Genomic DNA, 10,795 nt, shown 5'->3' on the forward strand with positions numbered 1-10,795 from the left:
CCTTCCGTCTGCTGCTCGGTAATGAGCCAGTTTGATTTTACAGTGGCACGTGATGCGGCATCCGGAGTCATTCGGAGACAACACGCGCGCACAATCAGTGGGGCCCGTAGACACTTTGCTAGACGTAACTGAAGTGCAATCAAGGCATCACACTCCTTTGGGCAAAATTCTCATATAGGGCTGCACCTAACCCTAAAGGAGCCGGGGCTCCCTGATATCGCCGCAGTGCATATTTTTCAGGAGGTGGGCCTTTAGACGTTTTCAGAGTACTCTTTGCAGTCATTTTGACACCAAACTTTGTGAAAATCGGACACACTGTTCTTGCGTAGCGCGCATATTTCCGAGACTGGTCAGCCAAAAACGTATACTTTTTCCACTGCAATGCCCAATGCACGCGTATACTGGCACGCTTGTAGCACTGAAATGCAAATGACCCCAACAACAAAACAAATGTGTAAATCTGACAGAGTCCAAACTTCACAGTTGTAATGATACGGAGTGTTTTTACACGCCAAATTTAAAGAAAACAACGTGGGAGGCACAACCGAGTTCTTAGGGGCACTCCCGGCTGCGAAATGGGCCAAAATAGCCCGGTTCTTACATAAGGTTAATTTAAAACTCGGACGTGTTGACGATTTTTAGTGACAACCCAAAATTTTGTTTCTCCTGCATTCTCAACCAATAATCGAAATTTGTTAATTGAAGAGGTTCAGAACAGGTGATGTTCAGTCGCAGCGAGTCAGTGGGCCACAAACCTGCCGTCCAAATGTGCCGTTTCCGGAACTGTTCCAGGGTCATCGAGTCCCACTCTAGCGCCATGGGGCAGTCTTCGGGGGTCTCCAAGGAGACGTCCAGTCGAAGTTTCTCGACCTGAATCGTGCACCAGGCGAACAAAGAAAAACGGAGCGGAGTTCAACAGGAAGTGTTTGTGCGCCTTTAGGTGGATTGACGAGGAGCGAACGGGGTCGCAGTGAGTGTTCTGATGGAGCATGATAGTGTAAAATCAATCGAAAATCAAACCTGCAACTCACAGTATCGAAACTGAATAATAACAGACATACGTGAGTTGTCAGAGTGCTTCATGTGTAATGAAGTTAGTGCTGATATCGCTCAATTGATGTAAACTGCCAAAGCCCTATAGAGGGTTTGCATGACTGCCATCTTGCAGGCCACTGCTTCTGTTCCGCAGAGTGTGCACTTAGGAGGTTTCCCTGTGGAACAGAAGAACTGCCATGCAAGATGGCTACCATGTGATATTAGGAGTAGCATGAGAGTCTGGCTGATCTCATTTTTCCGAAGGCCAATCCCTCCCTGGAGTGCCAGAAAGTTAGACTCCGTCCAAAGTAATGGCTGCAGCTGCCTTTTCTGCGCGTATGGAAGCCACTGGCATGCATTAGCGGCTGCAGCCGCGTCTCATATAGACGCAGCTTTACTCTATGAGCCCCGAGCTGGACCAATAGAGGCCACCATTTCCAAGCAATGGCAACTCTTTTGGTCAGAACTCCACTTCGCTAGTTCACAAACGACAATGAAATACGTGCGATACCGGCGTGTCGCTACCAACAACAATGAACACTCCCGACCAACGAGGCTTGTTTTTTCAACCAATGAGGGTGTGCTGCGCTTCTGCTCGAGGCGGAGAGAACCTGCATGGCCGCAGCCACGCTGATTTCGCAGAATGGTGCACTGCCTTACCTTTGTTATGAACGTGGTGTAGTCGTACCTAGTCATGGAGGACAGCGGGTGAGTTTGCGCTTCGAACTGCACCTTCCTGCCGTCTCCAAAGTGGGCCAAGTGGGCCCCGGTCTCCGCCTGGGTGTAAATCTGAAGGTCCAGTTGGTCGATGAGCTGCATCATCTTGATCTGAGAGCTGGGGGGGTGGGTCAAGGGGTAGTGTTGTCATGATTTCAGTGTAATTATGCAGGTTTCGTGGAGAATCCACTGGGATGCAACCCACGTTTCGTTCTGTATATGATTTTTTTTTTGTTGGGAAGTACGTTTTTCCCTTTCCCTTTGTTTTTGCCCTCAATTGGTGATAAATAGTGAATTTAAAAAACACACTTCAGGTTCACCTTCATCCGAGGTGAACGGTCCCCCGGCCTCCGTAAAAATGTTGCTCCCGCTTTTTTTTAATGCTGCATTCATCACTGAGATGCGTACAGTCATGCACACAGTCAGCAAACTTATGACTATCTGCGTCCATGGTTGCGTTTTCATGAAGATCGCGTCTAATCGAAGACTCTTCAGCCATGGCCTGTACTGTCTGAGCCTGCTTTAATATACCTGTCGATATTGAAGACTTACTTCAGTCTTTCGATACAAGTATAACATGAGAGTCTGTCATACTGACCCACTAATCCACTGAGCACCAAGATCCCAAAAGTCCCGACCTGTGTTTGATTCCAATTCTCGAGTTAATATGCGACCTCCAACTCGGTCTGTCAAACCAGAAAAGGATGACGTAAAAGAGAATCAAGACATGTTGGTCAGTGATCAAATTAAGGGGAAAACATCTTTAAAATAATGGTACGTTTAGTCTAGAAATGAGGCACTGTCAACTTGCACGAACCAGTGAAATGAGAAAAGCACAATACAGAGAGAGATGTAAAAATGCAGCTGATGGCGATCAATACATTCTTCTGCTTTGAGAACAAAATAGACCTCAAAGATGCAGAAAAGGGCAAATAAATTGCAGCGTGAGGGGAGAGGCTTTCCTTCAGCTGGTGGAGCAACTCCGCCCATGCGCGGTTCGTATACGTCTGCAGTGAAAGTAATTTTGTTAATTAAAGGCGTCTTGCGAGGACAACTTGTCACCAACATTTGACATGTTTATGACGAGCTCTGGGAATTCATGTCTTGATTACATTGTGACCTTGCTGATCCAGGCGGTGAATATTGCTAATGAAAAAAAAAGTTGCTGTGAATTTGACTTCAGATTTTTCCTTATTTTTGTCTTTTTCCGTCCCGTGTGTACGTGCACGTGATTTTCAATCAATCATCCGAGGTTGCAGCGTTGCTACGTAAAGCAAAATAGCATTGCCTAGCTCCGCATATTGGACAGGCCGATTCTGATCTTTGTTCTGATACGGGCGATTCACAATAGTGCGCCTCCAAGAGTTTGCAACGTATTAGCCAATCACAATAGGCGAAATCTGTCTGCGTAGTGATTGGCCAACGAGTTGTAAACTCTTGGAGGTGCGTTGTTATGGATCGCCTGCATTGGTTTTGATCGACGCAGAGGATTCGTGTTCCAGAGAGATCGTCGTGTGTCGGTTTCTCTTCATCGTTAATTCTGTTGCTTTCATTGTTATAATCACGCTCACTGCTTTTGTCTTCGCCGCTTTTGGGTCGTATCCGTGTATCATCACTCATCAGTGATTTCAATTTGTCATAACTTTCGACAGCGTCGGCACCTTGTATTGACGTTTGAAATGTCGAATCTATTATCATCTCCATTTGGTTGGACGTGCCATCGTAAATTCCAGCTGCCCCCAGGTCTGGGGGTTGTGGGATAGGAATGGGTTGCTCGAACCAACAGCGGAAATTCTTTCATTTCACTTCATTTGAAATCAAATTACAAACAGGCAAATTTCAACCAAACTCAATCCAACCCCAGAGCTCCCTCACCAGTGTGCAGATCCCCGATGTGCTGGGGCCGAGTTCAGGCGGCCTGTTCGTGACACCGGTTTCTTATTCTCGCACTCGAACGGCAGGAACACGACTCAAGAACACTGTTCTCGGAATGGGGATCACACACCACCGCCTGGTCAGGAATTTGCATGAACACACGGAAAAACGCGCGAGATTTTGATTATTGGACTGCCGCAAAAATAGCCAGATGGCCGACAAGCGGGAGACGATGGAAGAGTTTTGTAAATTAATAATTTTCCATTACACAGAAAATGACATGTCCTTTTTTAAATAAAAATGAATAGAGTATGGAAATCCACACAATCTAATTATCAGTGATATATACCCGATTGTACGTTTGCGGCGTTCGAGTGGCCGACCCACGAACAACAATTCAAGCTGTTCATGAACGTACGAAGACACCCCGCCCAAACTCAGTTTGGGATGGGCTATGGGCCCAGAGCTGGACCAAGCTTGGGCGCAAGTTCCTAAGCAACGGCGGCTCCTTTGGTTTGAACTGAACTGTGGTGGTTCACGAACGAATAGGAAATGAAAGAGTTACGATTGCATCACTACCGATAAAACGAACACTCCCGAATGGCTCTTTTCAACCGATGAGGGGGTGCTTCTGCTCAAGGAGGATTTACCTTTACCCTTCGCTTGATTTTGTTAAGGACGAAACCCTGATAGTGTCAGCTGTGTGTTAATAAGCAGGACTGTGGGAACGAGGCTGAGACCAAGTCAGCTAAATTGAAGGTACCTAGCCTAGCCCACGTACGTTCTACGCAATAGTACTATGGTGTACCTCTATCCAATGGGGATTCAAAGAAATTACGGACGGTCATGCAACCCAAGGAAATCAGCTCATCCCAGCGTCCAGTAGGCCTAATAACGGTGGAAACGAGCGAAAGTTCAACTAACCGCTAGCTTCCAACACCAAGATGGAGATTCCCTGGTTAGCGGAGCGAAGGCTATGAGCTGCCGCCAGCCCTGCCAGCCCTGCCCCGACGATCACAACGTTCACCACAGGCGGCTTCTCTGTTTGGTCTGGCACGTCCGTGCCGGTGGCAGGAGCCCGGTTGGTCGCATGAAGCTCGGTCAATAGGTCCCCTGTGGAAATTCGCTTGAGGGCACTTGCCTGTTTCAATCAAAGGAGATTTTTTCGTAACTTCAGAGACTTGAAATGTGTGGAATCAGATTATGCAGCCAAATAACACAGTTGGACCATAGAGCAAGGACTGAGTAGACTAGTGGGGACTTTCTTATGTCTCCACGACGTTTTTACGTATGAATTGGGTCCTTATGTCCATGGAACAAGTGTACGTAATCCATAGGACTCACGATGAGAAACATAAGTTAAGAAGTGCCATAGACTTTTTTCGTGCTAAACTAGCCCATTGACATGGCTAGAAACTCAAAATCTACGTCATTGGATTCTGTTTCATGGAGACGCTTCGTCTGTTTTAAAGAGACACGATACCACGCAGTGACACCGCATTAAGCAAGAAACGTCACTCACTCTGCCCGGTCCTTGGACCTGCTGTATTTGGATTTCACCTGTATCACCTACAAATACACAAACATGCACGAACATGAAAGACTCTGAGGCTATTGACTACAGAAGTAGATTGCACTTCCCTGAACTGCTGGAAGTAAGGGGTGGACCATATATTTACCAGTGAAGTGGCGACAGTGCTGCCCCGAGGCGTTAGTGACGGGCTTGGAGAGGGACTCCGACCCGCTGCCGGCGAAGAACCCTTGGCCTTGGTCGTCATGTCTTGGCCGTCAGTCTCCACCGCGGCAGAATCCCCGTTCTCTACGATGATCGGTGCCTCGCTCCTGCCTCCTGGATGCTCGTTGCGTTTCTGAATGAGAGGAATATGTTTAACTGAAGAGAACGATTTGTGGACTTTGAAGAGGGAACTATGAGCCCCGAGTGGGACCAATAGAGGGCGCACTTTTCCTCCCTACAGAGGCTCCATTGGTGAGAACTGTATTTTGATGGTTCACAAACGACTGTGAAATGCACGCGTTACGGTCACATCGTTACCAGCAAAATGAACACTCCCTACCAATATGGCTCTTTTCAACCAATGGGGGGGGGACTTCTGCTCAAGGTGGATCCTGTCTGAATATCTCTTTACCGCCTCATTCCTGACATAAAACAGTGGGGATAGCTGTGAGAACTCCGTCAGTAAACAAACTTGGCAACTGTCTAGTATTCAAATCATTTATTTACAGTCCCAAGGTTCACAGGTTTTTCTCCTCCGTGTGTATAATTCCTCAATGTTAAAATATATCAGTACAGTTTATCGAGTTTGAGATTAAAATGAACCAGGCTTGCAATCACGAAACACCCCAAAACACTAATACATCGATCAGTGCACTGCATGGAGCTCCATTATCACTATGACATGAAATTCAATTCACAATATACATTCAAACTTACACCAAGGTTGTCAATTAAATAAACACACCAAAACTTGTACACGTGTAGGGACCATCAAAATAAATTACGAATTGTCACCTGGGCGCAACATAATAATATGCCACCAAAGGCAAAATACACTCCTACTCAAAATTACTCAACAGCGAACATGCCACAAAGGCAGCGTGAGCCAACCAGGCAAAACGAGCCACTCAGGCAAAATGAGCCATAAAGGCAAAACGAGCCACCCAGGCAAAATGCACCACGTTAAATTAGACACTAGGTGACTAACTAACCACTAAGGCGGTCTTCCAACATTTAGTGAAACCACAAACTCACAGCAAATAACAAATTCAATTTAAGTAATCCTTAACCAAAATAATGTTCAGTCCATCCTTTCGCCATCGTTCAATGGCTCTTGCACTCCAGCTGGATGTGCTGAAACACCATGTCTGTTGAAGCATGCAGGTAGATGTAGCCTCACCCAGGAGCAAGGTCGCCACGCCCACAATAGCCAATAGTCATGATGATATCTCCCCTTTCAGGTACCATGCTGGGCAAGACGTTGGTAGTAAAACTCTGGTGGTCATTAAGTGCCACTTATCAAGGGCCCTCTGAAAAATTAAGATTTTTGTACAGGAAAATACAGGATCGGTTGCGCAAGTCACACATAAATAAAATGCACCATTCAACTGAGCAACATCAACAATTCAGCTGTGAGATTTGTCAGCACTCATCAGATGACATGGTAACAGTCAATTAAATCATTTAAATGCATTTCAAAGATAAAAGAAAGGAAAATCTTCTTACAGATATGTGGCCTCCGTTGTTGCTTGTAATTGGTCACCTGTCCAAAGCCACACGGTTTATGGAGTCTAAAATACCAAGCGCTGCCAGAATTCCTGATATTTTTTCTATTGAATTAATTCGTGTCGTATAATTCTTGTGCTTAAATATGTACATCGGCTCCGATCGTTGCGCTTTACAGGGGCAAATAGAAAGGATAATGCACAAAAATATACCCAGGAAAAAAAGAGGTATTAAAACCAACCAAAAAGAGATCAATCAAACTGGCGTGTTTTGAGGAGACGCTTGATTACCTAGGGTCACGCCAGAAGCCTATTTTATAGGAGATCTGATACGCGTTTGGCTACAGCTGTGTCCTCTCGTTCTGATGTCAGTGCGAGCTGTCAGGCCTTTTCTCAATAAATTTAAAATTAGAAAACTTTATATATTTGATAAATTGTATTTATATATCTCCTGTCTCTGCTTGTTACTTTGTAAAACAAGTTACCATTCACTGGCGTACTTTATTTCTTTTGAGCTATTTACGCGGGTATTAGGGAACGACGACTTTCCTTGAATGAAAGTTTCTCCCATTCCAGTGTGCATTTTTAGTAACGGAAGTGATTAAAAAGGTGTCCCGTCCAAAGCACCTTCCTAATTGGCGGGATGCTACCTGAAATGAAGGTTGAGGCGGTTTTAATGAAGCAATTGTGCTTAATTCGTAGAAAATGCGCATCTCTTTCACCCACCACCCCGAAAGAGGACTCAACCAGCGCACTTCGTCATCACACGTGATGGCTCATTTCCGAGGGATTAAGTCTTGGCACCGATACTCTGACGCGTAATTGGGCAATTACGTAATCATGCAACCATGGTTGAAGCTTGAGGAGGTAATTTTGACGACAGTAACCCACGCAGGGCGCTGGTAACCGCCGACTCATTCACAACCAAGGCGTGGCGGTGTCTAGAGCCGTTTTGACTTTTTTTGAGTGTAGTAATATGTTTTTGAGGGTATTTCATCAGTTTTATTTTATATTAGTTTAATTGACATTATTTAACATTTTGACAGTTTTGTATGTCCGGTCAGATTTAAATTTTAATGTTTGATCATTTTGATTTTGTTTATAGTTTGTGTTGCTGTTTAAAAGGACTTTTGATGTATGTTGTTTTTTTCTTTAACTGGAGATCAATGTTGACGTCACCCTTTGACCGGTGAGGAACTTAACGCGGGCGTGTACCTCTGCGTGCGAAAAGGATGGCTCCGCAGGAATGGCGTCTAGGCCTTGTTCTTTTTCCCAGATTTGTCTAAAGTGTGTGGACTAGTAACACCCCTTTATCTGGAGGTTCACGATTTCAGATTAGCTTTTTAGAGAGGAATTATTAGGCCTCTTGTTTCATTGTATGATCAGCGAGTTCGTCTTTAATCCAACAGTCCTCCAACCGTTCACTGCAAAAACTGGGGTGTTAAATTTAACACCCCCGATGTTATCAAAGGACTACACCAACACTTTTCACTGGTGTTAGAAATGTTAGTGTTACTTTGTGTTACTTTTGATATCCTCCAGTGCACTATAACACTTATAGGTGTGCAAAGTAACACCAGCGGTGTTAAAGTAACTCCCTATGGTATGGTCAGCTGATAACACCAAACAGTGTTGATTTTTGTTGGAGGGTTGGGGACTGCTACGGCTACCCTGAATGTTAATTTATTAAATTAATGACAATATTTCTCACTGTATTGTGGCTACCATGCCAGCTGCACGATTTTCATATAGCAAAGGGCTAGAATTCACCAGGGTGCCAACGTCTCCGAGTTGGACATTTTACTCTTTTCCTCATTTTCTTTGGTCATGGATTAATTGTGCTCGAAGCGTTTGAAATGTTTGATTTTTACCCTGGAAATAACTGACCCTGCCCGTTTTATAGGGCATTTTGTCACAATGATAGGGCCCTATGTGCTAAAATATTGGCCTGCTGCGAGTTTCACAGTGTGAAATAATTTCATCGCTCGTCTTGCAAAAAGTCTGTCAGTCGCGCTTCTTCCGTCGCCGCAGGTGACCGATTGCCCGTGCTGTACATTTCGTATACGCCTTGAAATGTGTTTGTGTTTCCATCGATTAGAAACTCAATCAGGTACTTCTACAAAATCTGCAAACAAACGCAGCTATCAATGTTCCAATACTTTTGTCTCTACTTACTAACCACGAGAATTACTAGGGATCGATTTCGTTCGGGGATCAGTGAATTTTTGCAGTCAAACTTAAATTGCGCTTTACTGGATAGCCAATGTCCGAGGTCCGTATTAAGACTAATGTCCGAGGTCATTGTTAAATCTCTCCACGCCCTCAGTGGGACCCGGACGTATTTTAGATCCAGACTTGATCCAGAGAGATTATTTGGTTGGCTGATTGGTTTGTGCTTTTTATACAGCTTTGCCTTTGACCGCCATGGACCGTAAATGGTACACGCACATCTGTTAGCAGTCCCATGATACCCTATGCTTTTCCATTGCTGGCTTGCTGTAGTTACGAACCACCATGTCAATACATACCAGCAGCGAGGAGAGAAAGCTCATCTTGCCCCGTCAGGTTCGCCGAGTGTGCTCCACTGACAGCTGCAAATTGTTCCTTTGCCAGGATGTGATGGGCCCCCTTTTCCGCCAAATTTCAGGCACCGGGAGCAAAGTTCACCGCCACCCGTCGTTGAGCTATTAATTCTATTGTTTTGTCATATAACCCGTGCGACGCGTGAAGTTGAGATGCGAACCCCCCGCTGGTGCGTTTTGAGTGTATGTTATTACACACAGGTATATTTTTGCCATCCCTAGATGGCATCAAAACCACTGCCGAGTTCGCTGTGCTTGGATGGCGATTGCCTGTCTCTCTCGTTTTGCAGTTTTTTTTTGGACGGGTTATAATTATCATATGCAGTCAGGGTTAACTCAACCGTAAAACATGCTGGTATGCGGGTGCCGTGTAAATCATGTCACTATGCTGCCCGGCTGTTATATAAGGCTAAAATATACTTTTACTTTGAGGACAAGTGCCTTCATGTCGCAGTACTGTGAACTTCTATGTTAAACAATAATTAATAATGCGCTGTTGCCGAGTTAATCGCCAACGAATAATGGTTTGAATGATGCCTTATTACCGTATTCATCTCCTATCCAGAATCCGTAGAGGTTGCCCGTTCGCAGTCGATGCGTGTGTTTACTCAGTCGAAGGCTGATGGTCAGGTTCTTAATAATTGACGTTTTGGCAAAATAGGTTATCTCTTTAAAAAAGATTGCCACAATAGTGTCTGGCAGCGATGTAGCATTTGACACACGCTTCTATGACGAACACCTTTTTTCTGTTACTACATTAGAATGGTGTAAAATAGTATTCGATGGAAATTTAAAAAAAAATGCGTGGTTGAGTTCCCAACCATCTGTTGCGCCACGGAGGTATGTCTGCGTTGAAGCCGTTAGACTTGTCTGGGTCTGATGTGGTAATGATTTTAGAACACAAAACTGTTATCTCTTGAAATGTGTTAATTAGAGTTCTGCTTTTGCGATACGAATCATTTATGGAAGGGTTTGCTTCAAGTCCACCATAGTTATTGTGACACGTGAGCAGTCCGCCGTCTCTCTTTGTTAAGCACATCGATTATTGGTCGCTGCACGCGCGGCGTTGCGCTTCCGATGCAACGATTTATGCAGATTTTCTCCTCATTTAAATAGTAAGCACACATACGCATCATTTCATCGCAGTGCATTGTGGATAGGCCTCCATTTTGCAGATTCCTCGGACCTCTCAATCTTGCACTACAAGGCTACCCCAACCGTGAGCGTTATATTACCAGAAAGGGGTCAATAATAATTGCTCAGTTTCCAATTCAATTCAATAATGTTTGACTTAATGGAAGGGCCCAAGCATTTAACAGTGTCAGATTGACAAGGTGTCCGGGGGA

General features: G+C 44.8%; 1 protein-coding gene across 3 annotated transcripts in view; it reads right to left on the reverse strand.

Moving 5' to 3' along the window:
* LOC110976331 (putative flavin-containing monoamine oxidase A) overlaps window positions 1–10,204 on the reverse strand; it is a 22,337-nt gene extending 12,133 nt beyond the window's left edge. The window contains exons 1-6 of one of the 3 annotated variants that reach the window (XM_022229515.2): window positions 9,995–10,204; window positions 5,307–5,495; window positions 4,552–4,768; window positions 2,351–2,438; window positions 1,696–1,870; window positions 756–870 (exon numbers count right to left, since the gene is read on the reverse strand). In XM_022229515.2, the coding sequence (XP_022085207.2) occupies window positions 756–870; window positions 1,696–1,870; window positions 2,351–2,438; window positions 4,552–4,768; window positions 5,307–5,495; window positions 9,995–10,003 (793 nt within the window). In that variant the 5' untranslated portion in view covers window positions 10,004–10,204. Of the gene's footprint in view, window positions 1–755; window positions 871–1,695; window positions 1,871–2,350; window positions 2,439–4,551; window positions 4,769–5,306; window positions 5,496–9,395; window positions 9,883–9,994 lie in introns of those variants that run through there. The other 2 variants (XM_022229514.2, XM_022229517.2) reach the window with 2 other exon arrangements.
* Window positions 10,205–10,795: the final 591 nt, after the last annotated feature.

Source organism: Acanthaster planci, linkage group LG11 (genome assembly GCF_054643075.1).
Source record: "Acanthaster planci isolate LZ-2023a linkage group LG11, COTS_SCS, whole genome shotgun sequence".
In the NCBI taxonomy this organism is placed as follows: domain Eukaryota; kingdom Metazoa; phylum Echinodermata; class Asteroidea; order Valvatida; family Acanthasteridae; genus Acanthaster; species Acanthaster planci.